Source organism: Mytilus edulis, chromosome 5 (genome assembly GCF_963676685.1).
Source record: "Mytilus edulis chromosome 5, xbMytEdul2.2, whole genome shotgun sequence".
Taxonomy (NCBI): Eukaryota; Metazoa; Mollusca; class Bivalvia; order Mytilida; family Mytilidae; genus Mytilus; species Mytilus edulis.
In genome coordinates this window covers 56411924-56439580 of record NC_092348.1, presented here as the reverse complement: position 1 = coordinate 56439580, position 27657 = coordinate 56411924, and the positions used below count along the sequence as shown (strand labels likewise).

The window sequence follows — 27657 nt, the reverse complement described above, 5'->3', positions numbered from 1 at the left end:
ATATAACAAATGCATGCAGAAAGCATATGGAATACAAGTTTCAAATGTAATAGAGCTATTGTTTTTACAGAGCACCATCTAGGAATTAAGTGGGTCTCATTGGCGTCTAAGCGTGACGCGGGAAATGACAAAAAAATGAGAATTGCTTACATACATAGTGTAAGCGGGATACAGGAATCTGACAAAACAGTAAGCGGGATCTGGGATCGGAACCCCCCAATGAGACCCCCAATTAATGGAATGCCTAATTACTGTCATCTTAATATGATAAGTAATTTAAAAACTATTGTGTCTGTAAAAGAATTTCTACTCAAAATTTTACAAAACAACATGAATTGATGTGTTCACTTTCCAGTTTTACTGAGGTTGACCAATGAAATTTCAGCTTACAGGAATTTGTTTTCAACTGTCCTTGGAGTTCAGTAGTTTTTTATTATTTTACTACACACAACATAGGAATTATAGTATACTGTATTAAACAAGTATTGCTTTTAAGTAAGTAGTGACTATCATTAGTCATGCTGAAGTGAGTTTTATATTTAAATTGTTCAAATTTACATCAGTACAAAATGCATAATAAAAGAATTGCAAACTTATTTAAAACATGTATGTATTACTGTATTACAAAATCATCATCAATAAATTTTGAATCCATCAAATAACAATTTCATGTCACCAAATTAGAATCTTCCTCGATGTCTTCTTTCGCTCCATATTTATCATACATATATCTTAAATGTGTCAATAACGAATCTATGCCTATTTTATGTTTTGCCGAGACTGGATACACAGGCAAATTAATGGCTAAAGTCAATTCTCTTAAATTATCTTTTGCTCCTGGAAGGTCTATCTTATTACCAATCACTGCATGAGGTCTGTCTGATAGTCCTGGTTTATACTGATCAAGTTCATATTTCAGATCATTTAATTGTGTCCATGGTTCACTCACTGATAAATCAATAACATACAATAGACAGGCACATCTTTCAATATGGCGCAAAAATGAAATTCCTAGTCCACGGTTTTTGTGTGCATCTTTAATCAAGCCTGGAATATCTGCAACTGTAGGTGAAAATAATTATGTGTAACATTATATCAGATGTATTAGTTTTAATTTACTACATATATAAATGGTGAAATTTCTAAAACATTCTCTATAACCCAAAAAGGATAGATATTTATTAAACGTTGGAAAAGCAACTATGTGATAATATTCAAATATTCTTCGATGAATTGTTCACCTAATAATTTTAAAAAATTAACTTCTAAAGATTTTTTTGTGTATTTGATATGGGTTTTTTTGTTACCGATATTTCATACAGGGCATGCTAAGAGTGAAATTGACTGCCGATAGGGAAAACCTAACCAAAACCAAATCTTTGACTAGCAGAAATCAATGAATTACCATTTCAGAAAACCTGATAGCATTACCTGTTTTAGAGGAAGTTTGTTTGCTTACATAATCAATTTATTGTTAAAACTACATGTTTAGATGTCTTTTTGATGTGTAATGTTTCCATTTCACTTTTGTTATTTTGGTCATAAAAGTCATATAGATTTTAATTTGATTTTTTTCTATAGCACAATTGATTCAGTATTCTCTAACATAATTACATAATATACAGGGGAGGATCCAGACATTTTAAAAGGGGGGTTCCAACTGTATGTTCCCATTCAAATGCATTGATCATAAAAAAAAAAGGGGGTTCCAACTTCCAACCCTCGGAACCCTCCCCCTAGATCCGCCACTGATAGCTGAGTATGCTGGGTTCTTAAAATTATCCAAAATAATTACCTGCTATTTGTATGTAATCATCATAACCAACCATCCCAATGTGTGGATTCATTGTAGTAAATGGAATGGGTGAAACTTTTGGTTTAGCTCTAGAAATAGCCCTCAGAAGTGTGGACTTTCCTGCATTTGGAAAGCCAATCTGAAAAAAAATAAACAGGCTTAAAATTTGTAACCAGTATAAGTGATTATAACTCTTATTATTTTGTCAAGTAAAAATGTTACATTTGGTGTGCGCAGAAATTGATGAAAAACAAAAATTTTGTAAAAAAAGAACCAAAAAAAACCCAGACAAATCAATGTATTTCCAAATATGAGACCTGCATTAGACATTATCATTATTTAATCTTTATTTGTTTTTTTATTCATTTTAAAATGATAATACTCTTCGAGCATATTTTGGCAAATTCAAGTGATGAGAAACTGATTGGAAAAAAGGACAAATATTGATATAACCAACCTTTCTGCATAATGTCATTGAAACAGATAAAAGAAAGTAAATGTAAAACAATTGAAAATTGATATATGTTTATGAAATTTTTTTGACAAAAAAGCTTGAGAAATGGGGAAACTATTTGCTTTTTCATGAAAATCGTTGATTTTATAATTGATATCAGCTGTTAAAAGTCTGTCATGTGTTGCATATTATTGAAAATTTTAGTCTATTTTGGACTTAACTAGGCATTTCTGTCTGCGTTTATTTTTCACTTACTTACAAACAAAAATCTCTTAATCTGATATACAGATAATTCTATTTAACTTTATGTAAGATACTGTGGATTCATTTATTTTTGTGGGTACCTAATTTCATGGATTAAGGAAAACTTTCATTTTCCTGGATATTTGATTTCATGGTTTTTCCAAATCTGCATATAACCTTATAAAAATTTGTTAAACACATAATTTCTTGGTTCACTATGGCATAAAATGCCTTAGCTGGATTTGGCAAAACTTTTAGGAATTTTGATCCTCAATGCTCTTCAACTTCGTACTTTATTTGGCCTTTTAAACTTTTTTGGATTCGAGCGTCACTGATGAGTCTTTTGTAGACGAAACGTGTGTCTGGCGTATGTACAAAATTTAGTCCTGGTATCTATGTTGAGTTTATCTATAACAATGAAATACATGAAAATTGGTATCAAAAGAATAATAACCACAGTATAAAAAATATAAAAAAATATCTGTCTCATCAATTTAATTACCAGTCCTGCATTTGCCATTATCCTTAGTTCAAGCATTAACTGTCTACTTTCTCCTTCAGCACCCAATTCAGCTTTTGCTGGTGCTGTGTTTGTGTCAGTCAAGAAAAACCTGTTGCCCCGCCCACCAGATCCGCCCCTTGCAGCAATATAATAATCATGTTCTTCATCAAGACTGGTCAACATTTTTCCTTCTTCATTCCTGACTATTGTACCTTGAGGAACCTATTGAAAGCAAGGAAGAAGAAAAAAAAGAGAAATTAAACACCATTATATAATATGAATTAAAAATTCGATATTATAACAGATCATGTGATCAATCATTGACAAGACCATGATGTTTCCGTTACTTATAACATGGAACCCAAAAGGTACTTTTACTGAGATCTTATGTTTCTACAGATCCCATATCATTGAATACACACTAGTCACACGATGAAATCATAAAATATTCTTAACTATGGTGATATGATTAAAAACTTACATAAAATTTGTAGACATAAAACAATGGCAATTTTAGAATTTGAATTTATCTTTTTTTTGGACAACTTGTAATTGATGCGCAGCATTATACGACCGCAGATGTAGAACCCTGAACAGATGGGACAAGTATGGACACAACTTTTAAGTTTGATACAGCTATAAATGTGGATTGTGATTAAATAGTTGACACAACATAGGTTTATGTCACATTATGAATTTGGTTTAAGAAATGAAAATTAGAATTTAAAATTTTTAATTTGGAGATATGATTATATTCAGGATATTATAGAATTCTAAAAATTAATTTTTTGATGAAATCAAGTAATGTTTAATTTTAAACTTTGTAGACCTCAATGTGGACCAATTTTATTAGTGAATCAAATATCAGTTGGTAGTAAAAATGAAAATACATTGTATATTGTATAAAACAATGATTAAAGTTGATTCAACTACTATTCTATACAAAGAAAGATAACTCCAATTGAAAATTAATTGCTATTGCACAATATTGTGCAATTAGATATTTCTTGCTATTGTGCAATACTGTGCAATACACCTTATCGCTAATCCCGGCTGACCCGGCCGCTTGAACTTTTGACGCACACAACAATCACTTTTCCATTGTGGCGTCAGATATTTTATATTATGACGTCAAAATTTTACGGGAACCTGTGTGATATCCAGTAATGGCGGACAAATAGCGATAAGGTGTATTGAAAATTTCTTGCTATTGCACAGTACTTGATATGATAATATTGAATCCTGATTTGGACCAACTTGAAAACTGGGTCCATAATCAAAAATCAAAGTACATGTTTAGATAAAGCATATCAAAGAAGCCCAAGAATTTAGTTTTTGTTAAAATCAAACTTAGTTTAATTTTGGACCCCCATTTGGACCAACTTGAAAACTGGGCCAATAATTAACCAGATGCTCCGCAGGGCGTAGCTTTATACGACCGCAGAGGTTGAACCCTGAACGGTTAGGGCAAGTATGGACACAACATTCAAGCTGGATTCAGCTCTAAATTTGGATTGTGATTAAATAGTTGACACAGCATAGGTTTCTGACACAGAATGAATGTGTTCTAATGAACTTAAAATTTTTGTTTCTCTTAGAGCAATTCACTATGCTGTTGAATATTAATCCTCTCAAAAAAATGTTTGAAGAAATTTTCTTTTTTATTTATGAAATTTCAAATGAGAAAAATTGAACCCAATTTTTTTAATCACATCCCCCTTTCCCTTATTCCAAAACTAATCTCAATTAAAATTTCGAATGGAGTTTGCAACAATAACTACTCATTTAAATACATCATAAAATATTAAGATGTAAAAAAACTGCTTGTTATCACTGAATGGTAAAGATTATTTTAATTTATCAGTTGGTAGTAAAAAGTGAATATACATTGTATATTGTATAAAACAAAGATTTAAGTTGATTCTGGACAAAGAAAGATAACTCCAATTAAAAAAAAATCTTGCTATTGCACAATATTTTGCAATTAGATATTTCTTGCTTACTATTCTGGACAAAGAAAGATAACTCTAATTAAAAAAAAATTTGATATTTCACAATATTGTGCAATTATATATTTCTTGCCATTGCGCAATACTGTGCAATTGAAAAGACTTGCTATTACACAATACTTAATATAATAATTTTAGATCCTGATTTGGACCAACTTGAAAACTGGGCCCATAATAAAAAATCTAAGTACATTTTTGGATTCAGCATATCAAAGAACTTCAAGATTTCAATTTTTGTTAAAATCAGACTAAGTTTAATTTTGGACCCTTTGGACTTTAGTGTAGACCAATTTGAAAACAGGACCAAAAATGAAGAATCTACATACACAGTTAGATTTGGAATATCAAAGAACCCCATTTATTCAATTTTTGATGAAATCAAACAAAGTTTAATTTTGGACCCCGATTTGGACCAACTTGAAAACTGGGCCAATAATCAAGAATCTAAGTACATTTTTAGATTCAGCATATCAAAGAACCTAACTGATTCATTTTTTGTCAAAATCAAACTTAGTTTAATTTTGGACCCTTTGGACCTTAATGTAGACCAATTTGAAAACGGGACCAAAAGTTAAGAATCTACATACAGTCATGACAGTTAGATTCAGCATATCAAAGAACCCCAATTATTCAATTTTGATGAAATCAAACAAAAGTTTAATTTTGGACCCTTTGGGCCCCTTATTATGTTGGGACCAAAACTCCCAAAATCAAACCCAACCTTTCTTTTATGGTCATAAACCTTGTGTTTAAATTTCATAGATTTCTATTTACTTATACTAACGTTATGGTGCGAAAACCAAGAAAAATGCTTATTTGGGTCCCTTTTTGGCCCCTAATTCCTAAACTGTTGGGACCTAAACTCCCAAAATCAATACCAACCTTCCTTTTGTAGTCATTAACATTGTGTTTAAATTTCATTGATTTCTATTTACTTAAACTAATGTTATTGTGCGAAAACCAAGAATAATGCTTATTTGGGCCCTTTTTTGGCCCCTAATTCCTAAACTGTTGAGACCAAAACTCCCAAAATCAATCCCAACCGTTCTTTTGTGGTCATAAACCTTGTGTCAAAATTTCATAGATTTCTATTAACTTAAACTAAAGTTATAGTGCGAAAACCAAGAAAATGCTTATTTGGGCCCTTTTTGGCATCTAATTCCTAAAATGTTGGGACCAAAACTCCCAAAATCAATACCAACCTTCCTTTTGTGGTCATAAACCTTGTGTTAAAATTTCATAGATTTCCATTCACTTTTACTAAAGTTAGAGTGCGAAAACTAAAAGTATTCGGACGCCGGACGACGACGACGACGACGACGACGCAGACGCCAACGTGATAGCAATATACGACGAAATTTTTTTCAAAATTTGCGGTCGTATAAAAATCTAAGTACATTTTTAGATTCAGCATATCAAAGAACCCCAAGGATTCAATTTTTGTTAAAATCAAACTAAGTTTAATTTTGGACCCTTTGGACCTTAATGTAGACCAATTTGAAAACGGGACCAAAAATTAAGAATCTACATACATAGTTAGATTCGGCATATCAAAGAACCCCAATTATTCATTTTTTGATGAAATCAAACATAGTTCAATTTGGACCCTTTGGGCCCCTTATTCCTAAACTGTTGGGACCAAAACTCCCAAAATCAAACCCAACCTTCCTTTTATGGTCATAAACCTTGTGTTTAAATTTCATAGATTTCTATTTACTTTGCTAAAGTTATGGTGCAAAAACCAAAAATAATGCTTATTTGGGCCACTTTTTGGCCCCTAATTCCTAAACTGTTGTGACCTCAACTCCCAAAATTAATCCGAACCTTCCTTTTGTGGTCATAAACCTTGTGTTAAAATTTCATTGATTTCTATTCACTTTTACTAAAGTTAGAGTGCGAAAACTAAAAGTATTCGGACGACGACGACCCAAGACAACGATGCAAGACGACGACGACGCGAACGTGATAGCAATATACGACCAAAAAATTAAAATTTTTGCGGTCGTATAAAAAGCATAATTTTTTAGGATACTTATAAAATACAGAAATTACAAATTATTTAACAAAAAACAATTTGTGTTTATGTTTTAAAACAAAAAAGTTATGTCTTTCTTTCGAAAGAAAAAATACGGCCACAAATCCGAATTTTGACCAAATATACAAAATTTCGACCTTATTTAACTCAAAAAGTAGCACATGGAGGTATATTTTTTATTACATATTTGATTTAATCAGGCAATAAAAAGCCTATATGGAAATTTTCATCAAACTGTAAATACGGGATCAAAACTGTATCGTATGCCCTTAACTGTACCTTAAGGTGCAGGATGATAAAATATTCATTTTCTTAGTGATGATGAAAAAAAATTCAACTATTTACAATTATTATACATCTCTAACTACTTATCATAAGGATTTCTTTTCAAATCGTGATAATATTCTAACCTATATGTCTCTAACAGTAGCAGAAAATGACAATTTGAGGAATGACGGTAAAGAGCACTCTCTTAAACATTTATTAAACAAATAACATATTCACTCTGATGCTTAAAAAACTTGTTATACATTTTGTTTTTCCCCAAATTAGAAAACTGTGATAAGAATAACAAAAGGATACTCCCTCTTTCCAATTTCTAAAGACATGGCAGTCTATATTTTTCTATGTAAACTCAATGGTAAATTACCTTAACATATAAATGTTCAGCATTTTTTCCATGACAATTCTTGGACCTTCCTTTTACACCAGTGTTACCATTTATAACTGTTAGTAGATGATTAAGTGACCTGATATCCTTGGATGCTGCATATAAAGACAACATGTTATGTAATTCTGACAATGTCTTGTAATCTGACTTCCTTGACCAACAGCTACTTTCCATGAATATAAAAAACATTCTTATCGCTATTTTGTGTATTTTCCCTTTGATTTTTTTTCTGATAATTTTTCATATCATGCTTCTCATTTGATATAGAAAATTATTTCTAGAAACTAAGGTGAGACCCCACCACATTCTTTTGTGCATCTCAATGTAGGCACTTGAAATTTATAGGTTGTCGTTGGATCTTATCTATTATATTTCGTAAATTGCATTGTATAAATTAAGCCATTAGTTTTCCATGTTTTAATTGTTTCATTTTTTTAAGTCAGGCTTTTTAAAGCTGACTTAACAGTATGAGTTTTTCTCACTATTGAAGGCTGTATGATGATCTGTAATTGCTTTCATCTTTGTCCTTTGAAGTCTGATGGATAGTTGACTCACTGACAATTATACCACATATCCTTATTTTCAGTTAGGTTACTATGGAAATCCCCTATTTATAAATTGCTAAACTCCAGTGACTTTCTCAGTACGCAGATTTAGTATGGAAGCTAAATAGAGATATAAAAGCTCCCATACCACAATGCTTCAGTCAGGCATGAAATATAGGTCAGTATGACTGTCTAAAAAGTGGTATACTCCGATAGGTTAATACTCCAATGAAGCATAGAAAATAATGTCAGTATTATTTTGTTTAAGTAGTTTGCATAATTGAATTGTTGTCTAATAAATGTGTGGGATGTATAATATGTATATAAAAATTAAGCCCCCCCTCAAAAAAAAAAATAAAGCATGAAAATTGCGCTGTAAATTACAAACTGATATCATGAAAAATTAAAATACAATTACAAAAAATAAACTAATTTAATCTGCAGTCTCTATTTTACTTCTGTGAGGGCCTCAAGGTAGATTAGGGAAAGCTAATTGAGTCACCCTCTTTAAATAAAGTAATTACTTACTTAGTTAACTTACTTCATACTGATACTTTTTAGAGCTTGAAATGGCCCTGTTTCAATATGGCCTCCCTATGACAACAACATGACCTACTGTTTAGAAGAACATGGCCTACCTTTGAGAACATGACCTACCTTTGAGAACAACATGGCCTCCATTTCCCCCATCTCCTCCGTCAGGACCACAGAATTCTTTATTCTTTGCGCTAGTAAAACACATAACTCCATTGCCTCCTGCTCCACCTGTCACTTTTACTTTTTTGAAATCCACAAAAAATGTTTTCTGAAAAAGTATTAAAGTATATTAGTTCATCCATTGTACAGAATGATACAAAATAAGCAAATTATGATGGGCTTCTTTTAAGCCAGGTCATATAAAAAACTATAAAAATCTACTATCACATTTCTTGTCATATGAGAGATCAAATTATACAAAATGTTATATAACTCTGAAATCTAAGAAATCACAAGAAATAGTTAAAATAAATCTTTACTTTAGATGTTTTTGCTTGTGGGTAATTAAAGATCAATTCCCTTTTTTATTCAAATCTGGGGTCTGGATGTGAGATACTCATTTCTGTATTTTTTTAAGGTTAATTTGCTCAAGTCATTTTTTGTTCATTTTTGTCTATTCTTAATTTTTGGTCCATCATTCTCTATTTTATCCTTTTTTAACACCTCATTGTTTTATCTATTCTTTAATTTTGGGCAGATTCCATAAAGAAAAGAAAATTTCCATCAAAAATTTAAGAACAAATTAAGAAAAACAATACTAACTGTTATTTGAATGATAATATTTGAATGTTTTATTGAATAGTTATGTTAAATAAAACAAGAAGACCAATTATTGGATATGCTTGTTTCCATTAAAAGTAGAAATGATCAAAACAAGTTGAACTAGGGGCTCTAAAGAGCCTGTGTCGCTCACCTTGGTCTATGTAAATATTAAACAAAGGACACAGATGGATTCATGACATAATTGTGTTTTGGTGATGGTGATGTGTTTGTACATCTTACTTTACTGAACATTCTTGCTGCTTACAATTATTTCTATCTATAATGAACTTTGCCCAGTAGTTTCAGTGGAAAATGTTAGTAAAAATTTACAAATTTTATGAAAATTGTTAAAAATTGACTATAAAGGACAATAACTTCTTAGGGGGTCAAGTGACCATTTTGGTCATGTTGACTTATTTTTAGGTCTTACTTTGCTGTACATTATTGCTGTTTACAGTTTATCTCTATCTATAATATTATTCATGATAATAACAAAAAACGGCAAAATTTCCTTAAAATTACCAATTCAGGGGCAGCAACCTAACAACAGGTTGTCCGATCCATCTGAAAATTTCAGAGCAAATACCGGTAGATCTTGACCTGATAAACAATTTAACCCCATGTCAGATTTGCTCTAAATGCTTTGGTTTTTGAGTTATAAGCCAAAAACTACATTTTGCCCCTATGTTCTATTTTTAGCCATGGTGGCCATCTTGGTTGGATGGCCAGGAAATTGGACACATTTTTTAAAACTAGATACCCCAAAGATGATTGTGGCCAAGTTTAGATTAATTTGGCCCAGTAGTTTCAGAGGAAAAGATTTTTGTAAAAGATTGCTATTAAGATTTACGAAAAATTGTTAAAAATTGACTATAAAGGGCAATAACTCCTAAAGGGGTCAATTGACCATTTTGGTCATGTTGACTTATTTGTAAATCTTACTTTGCTGAACATTATTGCTGTTTACAGTTTATCTCTATCTATAATAATATTCAAGATAATAACCAAAAACAGCAAAATTTCCCTAAAATTACCAATTCAGGGGCAGCAACCCAACAACGGGTTGTCCGATTCATCTGAAAATTTCAGGGCAGATAGATCTTGACCTGATTAACAATTTATCCCCCATGTCAGATTTGCTCTAAATGCTTTGGTTTTTGAGTTATAAGCCAAAAATTGCATTTTACCCCTATGTTTTATTTATAGCCATGGCGGCCATCTTGGTTGGTTGGCCGGGTCACCGGACACATTTTGTAAACTACATACTCCAATGATGATTGTGGCCAAGTTTGGTTTAATTTGGCCCAGTAGTTTCAGAAAAGAAGATTTTTGTAAAAGTTAAAGGCGACGGACGACGCCGGACGCCAAGTGATGAGAAAAGCTCACTTGGCCCTTCGGGCCAGGTGAGCTAAAAATGTGATATGGCTGACGGAAATTACTTCCCATTTTTTGACACAAGGTTTATGTTTTACAATGCTTTAAGTTGACACTGGTATAATGGTTTTTATTAATGTAGTCTGATTATTCAAACATCCCTGTTTCAAAATCTTTTGCTTTTCTTTTTTTAAAAACATCTGTGATATATTTTTTTCAATTTCAAAAATCTTGCTTATTAGATGCTCGACTGTCAATAAATGTTATGATAGCAACATGTTCATAAAATCTTGCCACATCATTGTAGGTACTTATATAAGCCTGTTAAAATTGTATTTCATAATGTACATTTAGAGAAAATGCAATGGGATTTCTGTTATAATTTATGTTTCAAAAGGTCAAAGCTTAGGACTTATTTTCAAAATTGTCATTGCTGATGATATAAAAATTTGGCAAGAATTGTACACATGAGAGTGCAAACAAGACCGGATGGACGGACACCAGGTGTTTCGATGATGTCCCCTGCGACGCGTTAATGGGGTCACTTCAGTTCCTATATTCCTAAGTGCCGCTGTGATAGGGCCGTTTTTTGCGAAATGCTAGGAAAGGGAATCACTTCAGTTCCTTTATACAGAAGTACCGCTGTGATGGGGCCATTTATGAGACTTCAAATATTAAGATTGGTGGGAAACTTTTGGGATGTTCTTATCACAAGCAGAAAACCCTTGCCGTATTTGGCACAACCTTTTTCAACTTTTGATCCTCAGTGCTGTACAATTTTGTACTTTTTTTGACTTTCGAACTTTTATATCTGGGCGTCACTGGTAAATTCTTATATTAGCAACAATAATGTCTGTGGACGAGGCTCGTTTTGGTTTATTGAATTTTAAACCTGATGCCTTTTATGATCTATTATTCATGTGTTTCTTATTTATTTATTTGTATTGTAGTCCTGTAATATTATGTTGTCATTTTAATGTTATATTTAACATTGCCATTGAAGTGCGAGGTTTGACATGCCACACAACCAGGTTCAACCCACCATTTTTTTCTATAAATGTTCTGTCCCAAGTCAGGAAAATGGCCATTGTTATATCATAGTTCGTTTCTGTGTGTGTAACATTTTTACGTTGTGTTTCCGTTGTGTTGTTTGTTTTCTCTTATATTTTAGTGTGAATTCACATTACTATAAGACGTGTTACGGTATTTTTCTATCCCAAATTCATGTATTTGGTTTTGATGTTATATTTGTTATTCTCATCGGATTTTGTCTAATGCTTAGCCTGTTTCTCTGTGTGTTATATTTTAATGTTGTGTCGTTGTTCTCCTCTTATATTTAATACGTTTTCCCTCAGTTTTGGTTTGTTACCCCGATTTTGTTTTTTGTCCATAGATTTACGAGTTTTGAACAGCGGTATACTACTGTTGCCTTTATTTACATCAAATAAATAAATTATGAATTACATTCAGTTTCGAGAATTTCGAGAAAACATTAAAATTATGTTTGAAATATAATTATATGAATTGGTGGGTATTTTGAAATTAAACAAAAATCTAACCAGTGTCGGATTCTATGTGAGCAAAAGTGCTTACAGGAACAATGTCTGAAAAAATATAATTTTCTGCATAAAATATATATATATAGTCCAAAAACAATTCGCATCGCTCTGCTTGGCGAAGGCATCCACATCATTTCAACCCTGGCTATGCCACTGTCAGCAACAATAATGTCTGTCAAATCTTATGTTAGCAACTCCAAGATAATCCTTTTTTAAAGTTATTACAATTCCTTTTTTATTGGTGCAGATCTTAAGAAATGTTTTATTCCAATTTGCCTTTCATATTTAAGCAAGATATACATCCAATCTGAAAATACTGAAAATATCAAGATTGTTTGTGTTGCTAACATGAGAAAGTTCTATCAAAATGTCTGTCAATTTTGTTATGATAGCAACATTTTTTTAAGGTGTTCTTTATTTAAAAAATATAATGTGAATAGATCTATTTTTTGTCAACAAGTGTTTACTTATATAAGTATAACATGTATTCCAAAACAGAACTTCATTGGTATTGATTTTGTTAAACATATTTTTGGGAATTTTTCAACTTAATCTTTTTTGGAATCTGCCTTAATGCCTATTATTCTCTATTCTTTATAATTTAGCACCCAATTATACTACAAAATTTTCTTTATTTCTTGCTCATTATTCTGTATTCTGTAAACCTCTTTCCAGACGCTCATATTCAAACTGGTGTTTTCTTAATCTGATGGCCAATCAAATAATAGTTGACATTGATATTTAATCTTAGTGAATCAAAGAACAAAATCATACTGTATTCTTACTCTGTTGATTTTAGACTTGGCCTTGTGAGGTTTCAATGGTTGAGCAGTTGACATCAGCCGAGCCATATCTCTTTTGAAATACATAGAAATTTTGCTGTATGTCAACAAATATCCTGCATTTGCCATTTTCTTCTTATCTTAAATTGTCAACACTGTGAGCTCTGAAATAAAAACATAACTATTTTATATATTGTTTGTATAGAGTTCATAACACTATTCTTATATGACATTGAAGCTTTGAAAAAGAAAGACAGATGTTGTTATTCCAATAAAACATGGGCTGCATATGATTGGCTTCACATTTGAAATTTCAAAGTTGGAGATCAAAATGAACATTTGTGTTTTTGTTGCCCACGAAGAAATTAATTAAATAATTAAGATTATAAAACCAGTCTTAAAGTCATAAGAAAAGAGTGACTGGTGAAAAATAATGTTCATCCAATTCTTGAACCAATGCATGTATATATCATAAACTTAGTCCTCTGTGCACGATTTTATCATTTTTAACGCAAATATATCGTATAATCGTCAATTTTTTTTTCTATCTGTCTGATATGATTTAACAAATATGGCTACTCATTAAATGACGTGTTATGAAGCCGAAGTTTACCGATTGTCACCTTATAGTAAATAATCAAGAAAAAGCATGGGTATTTAGCACGTGTTTAAGATATACAATCAGGTAATTGTTTATTTTTAATGACAGATCCATGCGTATTGCTATCACCGGATTTTTACGAGGAGGGTCACGCTTAGGTCACTATGCATACGGAAAATATGTCGGCGAATTGCTTCCTGGCAGCAAGCAAATAAAAATAAGTAAACTTCTTCTAAATGTGGACAAATTAAAGAATTTTCCTCAGAAAAAAGTATATGTACATAAGTTGAATAATGAAAACTATCTATTTAGTATTAAAAAACATATGCATATTTTTTTTTTAATTTGAGGTTTCATATGACTTTAAAGTAAGTTTACATGTTCATGTTTAATTTCTATAGAGAAACGGTTGATTTTACATTGTTGTATGTAAATAAGGAAATCAACAGTTAATGACCCCCTGAATGGTCACTGCCAAGGTAAATAACTCAAACTACGTCAAATCGAAACCTAACTATTCAATTGAGCTTTGATTTTCATGAACAAGACATTTCTTATTTGCAAATTTTGAAAGACAATTATATATCACATTGTTTAATAATTCAAGAGGTTTGACGTATTAATTAAAATACCTCTGTATTAGAAGCGTGGATTTTGTTTTAAACCAATCTTGTTGATCAATACACAAGATTCCGATTTTGGTATTATGAACTGCAACATCGTTCAGACCTGGGGTTATTTGTGTGGAAACATGTCAAAGGACATATGCTAAGATATTTGCATTATGAGATCAATTTTTCCATGAAGAATTGGAAAGATCATGTATGCATGCAACAAATCTATCAATCCAGATTTAGGAAAACTCACCATGTTTTGAGATAAAATGATTAAAAATTTAATTGCGAATTTAAGGATGGCATCATTAAAATTTTGTTTGATATCATTAATATTAAAAGGAAACATGCATACAAGTAAAGACAGTAATTTATATGTCACAATATATAAAGATATACATATGTCATCAAGGATTAGTATAGTCACTTGTATACTATATATACAATAGATATTTCAGATGATCTGTAATAATTCCATCTTCATGCCTTATATATCATGTACTGTGTTATAAAGTTCACCTCACTTTATTACCGTATCATCTGCTACAGTAATTATAATTGACAGATCAGCAACTCTCACATGTCTGCACATTCTTAAATAAACATGTAATTAAATAGATCAATTGAAGTTCTTATACACATGTTGTCATTCTGTAGTCTGACCATCAAACGATGTACTTGTTAATAAATTAGTTATAGAAACTGGATTGTATTATTACCTATCAAAGATATTACACATTTTGGCGACGAGGAAAAAAACTGAATATTAAAATAAATGTGAATTTCTACAAGTGAGAATGCCGACTTACGGGAAATTAGACTCTTTTGATGAATCCGAAGATTGGACACAATATGTAGAACGTATGGAACATTATTTTAATGCTAATGAGATAGACGAAGAAGACCAGAAAAGGGATATTTTCTTAAGTGTATGTGGGAAGAATATCTACAAATTAATAAGGGATTTATTAGCACCAGCCAAACCAGGAACGAAGTCACTGGCCGATTTAACAAAACTAGTGAAGGACCACCGAGATCCAGTACCATCAGAAATCATTCAGAGATTTAAATTTAACAGTAGAACAAGACACAGCGATGAGTCAGTGAGGACATTTATTGCAGCACTAAGAAGTCTGACAGAACACTGTAATTATGGTGACACGTTAAATGCGATGTTACGTGACAGGTTAGTCGTCGGGATAAAGAGTGACCGCATACAGAGGAGGCTGTTAGCAGAGCCGAATTTAACATTTGAAAAGGCATTGGAAATTGCTACCGCTATGGAGACTGCAGAGAAGAATGCACAGGACATCCAAGCGAGTGGGACAAATGGAACCTTTCAGAAACAAATCAATAAAGTTTCAAAATCATATACAAGAAACAACTCTGGAAATTCGAAACAAGGAGATTGTTACCGGTGTGGAGGAAATCACTTAGCCGCTGAATGCAGGTTTAAGGATGCAAAATGCCACAGCTGTAAAAAGAAAGGACATATCGCAAAGAAATGCCGTAGCAAATATATTACATACTGTATTACGACGCTATATTAAAACTGACGAGAAAGGTAACACCCGGCCACCAAAAGCTTTATTGTTGTGCAGCCCAGGTGGTTGAGTGGTAGAGTGGTCTAGCGCGTCGGATAGAGTGCAGGTGATTTGGTGTCACGATATTTAAGTAGCATGAGTTTGAATCCCCGCGAGGGGAGAACAAAAAAATTGCGAAAGCAAATTTACAGATCTAACATTGTTGGGCTGATGTTTAGACGAATTATATAAATATAAATTATAGATACAAATTATATTTCCTTGATTTCATTAAAATTAGTCTGTCTACTGTTTTTTAGCTGATTATTTTATCGTAGACTGATATTGAGAATGAGCTTATAGCATAATATCTTCATCAAATACCCAGATCATGCTTCACTAACAACTGTTTAGCATTAACAATGCTGTCTGGTGAACTGGTACAAGTTGTACTGTCACGGAATATAAGTTCCTTCATAATATAAGTTCCAAAAGGAATAAATTTTCTGGAATATTATTTCCACAGGAATATATATTACAGTATATGTTCCTAACGGAATAAATAGTATAGAATATTTGTTCCAACAGGAATAGGTATTATGACATTGTTTATAATAAAGTTTCTAGTGGAACTTCTGTTAGGCGGAATAAATATACGTTGACAGTACAACAATCATGAAATGAACACTTTACCTGTTTATAAAAAAATTACGTTTTATTGTTATTTTGTATAATAAACCATGTATCTCCTGATTGATATTTGATAAGAATTAATAATGATTAATATTAAAGACATAAGAATAATAAGAAAAAAACGAATTATCAAAAATATTTACTGCAGAATAGTGCTGTCATACGATGAGGTCAAAGGTAACGATCAACAGAGCAACAACATGGTCGTCAAAAAGGAAGACGAGATTTTGATGAAATCTATGTTGGAGGATGACCCCAACTCCAATGAATCCGTTGTCACAGAAAAACCCAGATGGGGACCTCAGCATGCTGGTGCCAAGGAATTGGCTGGTCAATATACAATGGGTAAAGTATATCACCAGATTTAGCTGTTAAATCTATGCTTATGCAACTCCTCACGTACGGTATTCAGGATGCTTGTTGATTTTACGACCTTTGCTGCACTGCAAACATTCAGCATACTTGGGAATAATATATCTATGTTGTTCCCAGATCATAGTAGACCCGGAATAATATATCTATGTTGTTCCCAGATCATAGTAGACCCGGGATATATGATAAAAAAGTTTCTATTGTGTCACTAGTATCTTGAAACACTGGATTCCAACATCTCTGATTACACAATATATAAAAATTTCATGAGGCTGTTGTTACTTGTGAAAAAGCATAGGCGGATCCATGGAAAAATTTTGTTGATTATATAGTGAATCACTGAAGCGTGACTGGAGCGGGGCCCCGTTAGGTCAGTCAGCCCCCCCCTAAGTGACCTACCGTAGTCTAAAATCGGTCATCTTGTTAGTTCGTTAGGCATTTGTGTTTGAACTTAACACACAGGAAAACTACGCATTGACGTCACTACGCTACTTCCGGCGTAGAAAGACAGTGCAGAATACGTTTTTTCTGCACTTTTGAATAAATAAACATTTCTAAAGGTAAGTTTTCATTGTTGTTCTCAATTATTGCTAAAAAATGCCAATTTTCTAATGCCTGTTTCAATTCCGACTTCCGAATGTCTGAAAACATTCTAGAACTTCACAAAATCCCACTTCCGACCTCCATTGCTTTGTGTACATTCCATTCAACGTCATCAGCCTTGTGGCAGGCAATACAGGTCAAGCAAATCGTATTTTTAGGAATTTTAAAATGACATGCTCCTTACGTCTTTCGCGAAAAAAGCCCAACCAAAATGAAAGGAAAACTATATGAAAAAACAATGTCCATGCCATAATTTTGTACAGGAATATAGAGAAGGTTAATAAAAAAACAATTAACATTTATTTTTCATAGATTTTTTTTTTTATTCATTATAAAAAGATCAATATTCTGACCATCATGACTGAAGGTAAATATTCATACAAAATTCCATTGATGTCGAAAGGGATGGCAAAAAAATGAGGTTTCCTGTTGAATAAAACCCCAAATTATTGCAAACTAGTTTAAAGCAATATCCCACAAAGAAATAACGTAATTGCCGTAGACTGAAATAAACCCTAATTGACAGTAGAGCAATTTGAATGGGTAGAACGATTTGACATCACATGATTTTGACGCCATTGAAATTTGAATGTAAACAAACAAGGTCAGAAGGTTCAGTATGGGACAGCATCGTACATTGAGTTACTGAGAAACAATTATGAGTTACCAATTTGCAAGCTTGACAATGCATGGTAATAAAAAATGAAAGCCAAGTCTACAGAAAAAATAAGAAAAAAATAGCCTTAGGATAATGACTTATCAATACACCTGGATACAAAAAGTTCTGGATCCGCCACTGAAAAGTATTAAATCTATATATTTATATTTATTTTGTGAATCTTTGTGGTAATCATATGCACAAATTTGCAAAAAGTTGTTTGCTGTATCCATTGTCACAAGCTGTTGTAAATAAAAAAAATGTTTGGGCTGCAGACTGAGTTTGTTCCTTCCTTCTAGGCTCTCCATTTACCTGTTCCTCATGGCAATTGTAAATCCCCATTTAAACTGTTTGGTATTTGTCATGACACTCACCAAATGTTGGAAATAAAGTCAGTAATATTGGTAACTGGGACCAGAATTTCACCAAGCAAAAAATCTTTATACATATGTTATTTCTTTATATTCTGCAGATTTTAAATTTCAGTCTATACATTTGTAAACATTGTTGTTTTATAACCATACCAACATACAAATACAATTTATTTAAGGCTTACTTATTTAATCAATTTAAAAATGTATCTTTGCAGGGAAAAGAATACAAGAGACCATATGCCTTTTTACTGCAATAGGACTTATTATATGGAATTTCACAAACCTAGCTAGATATTTCCAACCAGAAAATTGGTACTTTATACTTGTTTCAGCTAGTAAGTATGCTGGTTAATGCTTAAAATTTGAATACATATATAAACATGATAAAATTTTATACAGATTCTACTACTGCGTCAAGTATCTTATATGTTATCTTCTATTCCATGTATTAATACCGTTACATTGGAATACCACAAAAATTATTGACATCATAATTGGATCAGATCCAATGAAAAATTGAAATAAAGTTTTCCTACGGTTTCTTACCAAAAAAATCAACTATTTATAAGCAACACATATGCTAAAATCATTTTGAAAATTCATAATGACATATATGTAGATTGTCATTATTAACAAAATTGAAGTCTCAGAATAGAAGAAAAGTTGATTGTCACAAACAAATAGCTACCAATAGCTCAAATGATCTGTACATTCACACAAATTTAAATGCTACATGATAAAGAAAAATCAAATCATAAGCTTTATACTTGAACATAAAATAAACATGTCAGGATCTTTTTAATTGGTTTTCACTGTCACAGCAGCCTTTTTTGTCCAGTCGATAATTTGGTGTTTATATTAGAAGTAAGGTCATACTTTATGCATTTATGAAACTTCCAAAAGATTTGAGTTGGTCATAAATAGATATAGGAAGTTGTAGTATGAGTGCAAATGAGACAACTCTCCATCCAAGTAACAATTTATAAAAGTATACCATTATAGATTAAGGTATGGCCTTCAATACAGAGCTTTCGCTCCCACCGAACAGCAACTGAGCAAGCTATAAAGCCTGTTTACCTGATCATTGTGATTGGCTGTATATATGATTCAGACCTGTAGATTGCTTTTATGGTTAAATGTATGCTGGCTTGCTGTATTATTGGTCAAGTCAATACTGAACATCTATAATTCTTGAGCACATGCCAGAAGGAATAAGGGTAGCAAAAAGTCATATGTGCGGATAATTTGCCACTCTTGATTGATATATATTACAGTATGTAATGGATTACTCACATAATGGACCCACAAGTGTTGCCAATCATAAGAATATTATATGTAAATTGTTCACATCTGTAGATTTTAATGTTGTTGTGCCTTTCATAGTTGAATTTTTGTGTTTATGATATACGTGTTATGAACATCGTTTGTTAATAAAATGTTTCTGTTCAGTTTTAGGTATACTGACTGCAGATTTCTTTAGTGGACTGGTCCACTGGGGAGCTGACACTTGGGGATCAGTGGAATTGCCTATCTTGGGAAAGGTAATAATTAATTAACCACAGAGTTAGTAATGCCTTTATGGGAGGTCATGTTATGTTTTTTTTTCTTCAAAGTACACTTCTCATGTGATAGATTTTGTATATTTATGGTCAAGTCCTGCTACAAATTTGAAATTTATCAATATAAATATTGTTAAAACAAAACACAATCACCATACGATAATTAATTTTAAGTACATGGTTCTTTTTTTATGCTCACCTAGATTATTTGGCCCCTGTGAGCTATTACAATCACTTGGCAATTTAAGATTTAAATGCATATATATATATATATATAATTGTCAATAAATCAAAAGTTAGGCCTAAAATAAAATATTGTTTGTTTCCCCAATCCCGATCGACCCTGCAAAATTGGTGCTACTCATCAAATTTTATTGTCAAAACTAAGTCATATATTATTTTATTCATTTTGGATTTTCAGGCTTGCCGGATCGTCTGATAATGTTCAAGCTTTTTGGAAAAATAAAATTATTTCCCTACCTACCTACACACACCTAGCTTGGAAGGGTCGGGATTGGGGAAACAAACAATATTTTAATTTAGGCCTTATGTATGTTTAACCAAGGAGGTTATAGGAGGAGAGAGGACAAAAGCTGATAATTACACATAAAATGTTACCGACTTTTCTGTAAATGGGTGTTAGGTAGCAATACACAGTTAGGAAAAAAACTTAAAATTGACACTCATGATTTTTAAACACCCTCTTTCCCCTCCTGTCTAACAAAGAAGGCTTTATATGTGTGTTATGCATGTATATACTTATAGAAAGAGAATCTTCCATAGATTTGATTTCTAATGGTCATAAGGGTGAAATATAATCCCTCTTGGGTGTAACCATGGCAACAATCTGCATTTCTTAGATACAAAATATAGCAAAAAAGGGGGGTGAACATGTCACAAAAGTCTCCAAAATTTGGTCTAAAGGAAAATTTCAATCAATTACAGTAATACCTTTCCTGAATCCATAGGTTTATATCTATCAAGTGGTCCCAAAAAAATCATATGCTTATCTGCTCGTTTTTCCATAAAATTGAATTGAAAAGATCGAGCGCAAAATCTTTGTTGATAAACACTACAATAATGTATGGACCTATGCACGGTACGGATAGGAAAATACGGACTGTCAATCATATAAATGGCCTATAAAACATGTTAAAAACAATCTTAATGTTCATATAAACTCACTAAGAAGGCTATATTATTCTTCAATTATCTAAAAATCAATTTTATTGTACAAAAACTTTCATATTTAAAAAATTCACAGGGGCCATAATGCGAAACTAAACTTCTAACTGTGTATTGCTACCTTAAGGATTAACATTTTTTTTCCCAATTCCACTTTAAATGGATTTCTGTTTTCTGCTAGCTAAAACGAGCAAATTGGCCTGCTAGTTTTGAAAATCGGTTCAGAAATAAATATTTTATGAAGGTTAGCAGTTGACACTGAAATGCAAAAAAAAGTGATTTTATGAAACATGCCATGTCAACAGTGCATTTTCTCCTTTTTTAGTCAAATTTCTAAAACTATACCTTCTAAGCCTGTCTTTTCTTGTTTAAAAACTTAAATTAACCTTAACAGTAGACAAATTTTACAAGTTAAAGCTATTTTTAAGCTCTAGAATGTCAATTTTGTTGTGTATTACCATACCAAAGCCTTGGTTAAAATTTAGTAAACACTGAATTCATTTATAATAGCGAGAAAAAATTTAGGCTTAATTCATGCTAAATTGTGACTTTATACTTGCTAAAATAATAAATTTGATTTAGTCGCATGAAAAAATATAAAGCGTTCCCTTCTAAGGTTTCTACATAACGCGCAATCTTCTTTTCCAAGGGGTAGCCAATAAAGTTTCAAGTTATGACGGAACCAAGTCTTTGTGTCAAAATGTCTATATTGGTTGCTAAGGACAATAAACAACAAAACTAACATATATTGTCATTCTAAAGGTTGTTTCTCCCTCAGAATTGTATCTATAACCTAGTTATCAATAGATTTGTGGTATGATTTGTCTAAAAAAAAGCAATTCTTTGCTTTGTCAAATGCCATAAGGTAGCAATACACAGTTAGGAAAAAAACTTAAAATTGACACTCATGATTTTTAAACACCCTCTTTCCCCTCCTGTCTAACAAAGAAGGCTTTATATGTGTGTTATGCATGTATATACTTATAGAAAGAGAATCTTCCATAGATTTGATTTCTAATGGTCATAAGGGTGAAATATAATCCCTCTTGGGTGTAACCATGGCAACAATCTGCATTTCTTAGATACAAAATATAGCAAAAAAGGGGGGTGAACATGTCACAAAAGTCTCCAAAATTTGGTCTAAAGGAAAATTTCAATCAATTACAGTAATACCTTTCCTGAATCCATAGGTTTATATCTATCAAGTGGTCCCAAAAAAATCATATGCTTATCTGCTCGTTTTTCCATAAAATTGAATTGAAAAGATCGAGCGCAAAATCTTTGTTGATAAACACTACAATAATGTATGGACCTATGCACGGTACGGATAGGAAAATACGGACTGTCAATCATATAAATGGCCTATAAAACATGTTAAAAACAATCTTAATGTTCATATAAACTCACTAAGAAGGCTATATTATTCTTCAATTATCTAAAAATCAATTTTATTGTACAAAAACTTTCATATTTAAAAAATTCACAGGGGCCATAATGCGAAACTAAACTTCTAACTGTGTATTGCTACCTTAATTAGTTGAGATCGACCCTGTCACAGGGGGAGATTTTGTCCTAATGACATTCCTGAGTAAGAACGGAAACACCCGAGGTGTCATAAACTGACCGCATATACAATTATTGACATGTTAAAAAGATATTTTGTGATATTTTTTATTAAGTATAAATTAAAGATTTAAATTTTACGTTAAAAGTAAACTTATTAACAATAGAAATGAAACGAATATCCGTCTTATTGCCGTCAATGTTTATATCAACAGAAACTCACTTTTACGTTGTTCCCTATAAATTTCTCTATGTTTAAATTGCAATATATTCCTTCCGGTTGTTACCGGTCACCGTAACTAAAGTACTTTGCATATTCGTATATTTTCTATGATTATTACCTGCCAATTCTCATAAACAGAAATTGAAAGGTGAAGCGAAAATCTTTGTTTAAAGCAATGTAGTGTTTAATAAAAATTGCACACTAACTTTCCTTTAAACCCTCATAACTTTGTCATTTCTTTATCTTTTTTCATCGTAAACAGACGATTGATTTTGAAATTGCGAGTCAAATCTTTTTCCATATCATAAACACCTATACACTGCATTGTTACCAAAAATACACCTGAACTTTAATGACCCAGTCACTGATAACAATCACGTGACATATGCAATTTATCTAATAGTCCGAACTGCTCGCGGTAACAGCCCGGTACATCAGAGGGCCATGTCAAGTAGGTGATAAACATGTCGGTGTCTTTATAATTTTATCATTTTTCTCTAATCGAACTGCTATCCTGGGGATGCTAATTTTGTATCAAGCAGAGTGTTCACTCTCCTTCTCATATAACCTCCTTGGTTAAAAAAATGAGATTTCGAAATGGTCCTAAATAAACTCATCAGATGCACATTTGTCTACAAAAGACAAAAGTTCATTTTCAGAATACCTTACAATACTCATCTGTTCAACCAAGATGGTGGCAATTGCTAACAGAACAAAATGCATTTTAAAAAAAATCTGATAAAATTACATAGTTGATTCAAGTATTGACAAAAAAGATTAGGAATTTGAAAATTAAATCTTATTATTGTTATAGCCAGCACTAAAATAGTAGAGGATGGGAAAATAAATGATTGTAATTATTATATTGTAACTGATTTTTCATTGATACAATATACATTTGTAACTTTATCTGTATTTTTAGGGTTTTATACGACCATTCAGAGAACACCATATAGACCCAACTTCTATCACAAGACATGATTTTATAGAGACCAATGGTGATAATTTTGCTGTTATAGTCCCATTTTTAGCTCAAATGACATACAAGTTTTGGACACTGTCACCTGAACAGATAGCAGCCACTTACAATTGGGAATGTTATGTATTTTTTATTGCAGTATTTGTTAGTTTGACTAATCAGGTAGGCATAACCAATGCTTAAACAAAATTATATGCACATTTCTTATGGTCAAAATGTTTGCTTGAATATTTAAGCATTATGAAAAAACATAGATGCTTGTTATAACAGTAATGCAAATATAAGTGATAAATTAAATATGCACTCTAAAATATTTTAATACTGTAAAAAAAAATATCTTTATTAATTTAGTGGTCAATTTTCTCTGTATTTTAACATTGCATCTTGGGCCCTTAATTTGCCAAGTCTCAGTTCCTGTAGTATATTTCATCAGAACTGCTAGCTTTCCAGATATCTTATTACTTAGAGGTATTGATCAGAATCTTGAAATCCTCTATTTTATAAACTAATAACAGTACATGTATTTTGAAACATACATTAAAACGAGTTATAATGGCATTTATATACTTACTAATATTCAAAACAATAGTTTATGTAATTTAAAAAAGTTAAAACACTTTTATAAAATATATAACATGTAGAAGAGATTCATGAGGTCTTCATGTGCTGAAAATCCCAAATGAAGATTTTGAATAGTTGGTAGGTACTGTTTCATGACATTCGTTTTTCCAAATTGTTCATATTTTATCACATATATGGCATAATGCATATACGTTACATCAATTGGACATCGTAAAATGACAGAAAAAAATTTGAACCTGAACTGTGATGAACTCTTGTTAATACTAATGTGTTGTATAGGCAAACCCTGAAACCTAGAATGATACTCCTTTATTGTAGCTTATCTGACATGTAAAGAAAGAGGGGTTTTATAAATTACATTCCTTTTAAAGTCTTGTTCTGACTAAATGCAGCATACACTTAAACTTCATTTAGAATGAAAATTAAGGTGGTACCCAACACCTTGACTAAAATCAATTTGGCTCGTTTAATTTTCTTAAAATTTGGACAAAGTATTTACTTTGACCCTTTGACAAATATATAAAAATTTCAAAAAAATTTAACCAACCGTTGAATCAGAAAAATTACACTGGTTATATAGCAGTTTGACAAACACTTATTTTGATCATGGAGAAGCTTAATATTCCCTTAACAACACAACGTCATTAAAACGTTCTGCTGATTTTACAGAGTTATCTCCCTGTAGTGTTAGGTACCACCTTAAGTTCTATATTCTATTAGTTATGTATGATCTGCAACAAAGACTAAAATAAACAGAAATACCAGGTTGTTTGCTAGTATAGCATCTTCTTTATAAGTTTTATTCATTGATAACCATGACATGATAAAAAAAATTGAAGGGAAAATTAAATTTCCATTTTCCTTTATATTTTCTTTTCTTTTTTCAGTTTCACAAATGGTCTCATACTTACTTTGGACTTCCAAAGTGGATTACTATGTTGCAAGACTATCATATTATCTTACCCAAAAAGCATCATCGGATCCACCATGTTTCTCCTCACGAGACATATTTCTGTATAACGACAGGATGGCTTAATTATCCACTAGAGAAAATCAGGTTCTGGACTACACTAGAAAGCTTAATAGAGAGCGCAACAGGAAACAAGCCTAGAGCAGATGATTTCAAATGGGCATCCAAAACCCATTGAGGAAAAGATAACTTAGAATGAAATTGGATTAAAGCACAGAATGTTTAGAAGAAAAACTTTATGTTGAGAAAATTTCCTGTTTTAGAAGATTTTTCTTTGCACCTGATGTGACAACGGGAATTGTGCAAAATATTTTGATACTATTAAATTGATGTGTTGAAACTGGGAGTTTTCTGTACAGAGTGTGTAGTCTTATATCGCAAACATTGGGCATTATTACAACATGTTACTGGAAGATCAAATTCAAGGCAGAATCGATATGAGTAAAACAAATTAACTTTAGGCCTTAATTGCAATTTGGGTTCAAAAACATGTAAAATATTTCTTTTTACCTTTTTCTTTACTTAAAATAAACTTATCAAGAGTAAGTAAGTTAAACCAGCTTGTTTTTTTTTAAACAGTAAATGAATATTTTTGTATATATTGTAACTATAAGTCACAAGATGTTATATCAAAGTTAAAAAGATAAGATCTTTTTGATGCCTCTTCAGGGATTTATAACTTATTTTCAAAGACCTCTTTCTATTTGAAGACATTCATCAAGACATTTAATACTAAATTAATACATTATGAATGCTTGAACAAAATCGGCTTTTTTATTTATCTTCTTGCATGAAACTTCTACTGTTTTAAATGTGTTACTTCTGTCGGGCAATACAAATTAAGAGGGTCTGGTTGGGGTTTACAGAATTAAAAATAAGGGGCCTAAAAAGTAAAGAATAGAGAAAAATAAGGTAAAAATGTGATGCTAATATATGGAAAATGGAGAAAAATGGGCCAAATGTAAAGAATGGAAAATAATAAGCAAAAATATAAAGAAAAGAGAAAAATCATCTATAAGGCCAAATAAAAATATATGTGTGGTTCTAGTAACCCCACCGACCCTAGTTAAAACCCTCGACCCTAGAACTTTTTTTTTCATTTCTGAAAAATAAATTTTCAAACGATCAAATTTGAGGATTGTGAATTAAAATAATTAAATTCATAGATTTCTGTCATCTGAATTTCCATCACAAGTATCTGTTATGGCTAAAATGCAACAATTCATAACAGAATGCAACAAAATTAACTAAAAACATATGACTGTTTATTTTACAACCAAACACATGTAAAAATGGTGGACTTCCGGTTGGGGCCCGAAGTCCACCATTGTACAATACCGGAAACAATTTCGGTAAACACAAGATTTTTTTCCGGATTTTGACATTCAAAAATAAAAAAAATTAAAAAATTAAAAAAATTGCCGACCTACTGACCCTATTTTTTAAAAGTATGTAACTGGAACCACACATATATTTTTATTTGGGCTAGAAAAAAAATTTAAAGAAAATAAAGAACTCCTTACTAGACCAGACCCTCTATTAAGAGTAATTGACCAGAACAAATGAGAATGATCGTATTCAATGTATGTTGTGTTGTGAATCCTGCCAATTGTTTATTTCATTGTTATTTAGCTCTCTTGTTATGAAGAAGTTTGTTATTTTGTACATCTTAAAGTTTTTATAATGGATACGTGCACGTGTATGTTAGTCTTGTAACGTTTTTATAATGGATACATGTACATGTATGTAAGTCTGGTAACATTTTTATTATGGATACATGCATGACATGTACATGTATGTAAGTCTGGTAATGCTAGCTATGCTTTAAGTGTAAATCGAAGTTAAATGTACTTGTGAAACATAAAAGTTTTATATTTGGAAGATGTATTTT

General features: G+C 31.6%; 3 protein-coding genes across 5 annotated transcripts; 2 read left to right on the top strand and 1 right to left on the bottom strand.

The window, feature by feature from the left end:
- Positions 1–512: 512 nt before the first annotated feature.
- Positions 513–16865, bottom strand: LOC139523995 (mitochondrial ribosome-associated GTPase 2-like). 3 transcript variants are annotated; one of them, XM_071318495.1, is made up of 7 exons: positions 16842–16865; positions 13271–13431; positions 8911–9058; positions 7688–7803; positions 2995–3216; positions 1796–1934; positions 513–1062 (listed from the first exon to the last, which is right to left on the bottom strand). In XM_071318495.1, the coding sequence occupies exons 2-7, from the start codon at positions 13394–13396 to the stop codon at positions 668–670; spliced, it is 1146 nt and encodes a 381-aa protein (XP_071174596.1). In that variant the 5' UTR covers positions 13397–13431; positions 16842–16865; the 3' UTR covers positions 513–667. The 3 variants fall into 3 exon arrangements, with proteins under 3 accessions (XP_071174596.1, XP_071174594.1, XP_071174595.1); XM_071318493.1 differs by lacking the exon at positions 16842–16865 and adding an exon at positions 16390–16458; XM_071318494.1 differs by lacking the exon at positions 16842–16865 and adding an exon at positions 14231–14905 and having other exon boundaries at positions 13271–13663.
- Positions 15280–16032, top strand: LOC139525146 (uncharacterized). Its single transcript, XM_071320331.1, has one exon. It carries the CDS (start codon positions 15280–15282, stop codon positions 16030–16032), a length of 753 nt encoding a protein of 250 aa, XP_071176432.1.
- On the top strand, positions 16848–26784 carry LOC139523996 (plasmanylethanolamine desaturase 1-like). The gene is made up of 5 exons (XM_071318497.1): positions 16848–17043; positions 18921–19040; positions 20155–20246; positions 24158–24376; positions 25684–26784. Exons 1-5 carry the CDS (start codon positions 16899–16901, stop codon positions 25942–25944), a joined length of 837 nt encoding a protein of 278 aa, XP_071174598.1. The 5' UTR covers positions 16848–16898; the 3' UTR covers positions 25945–26784.
- The last annotated feature ends 873 nt before the right edge of the window (positions 26785–27657 follow it).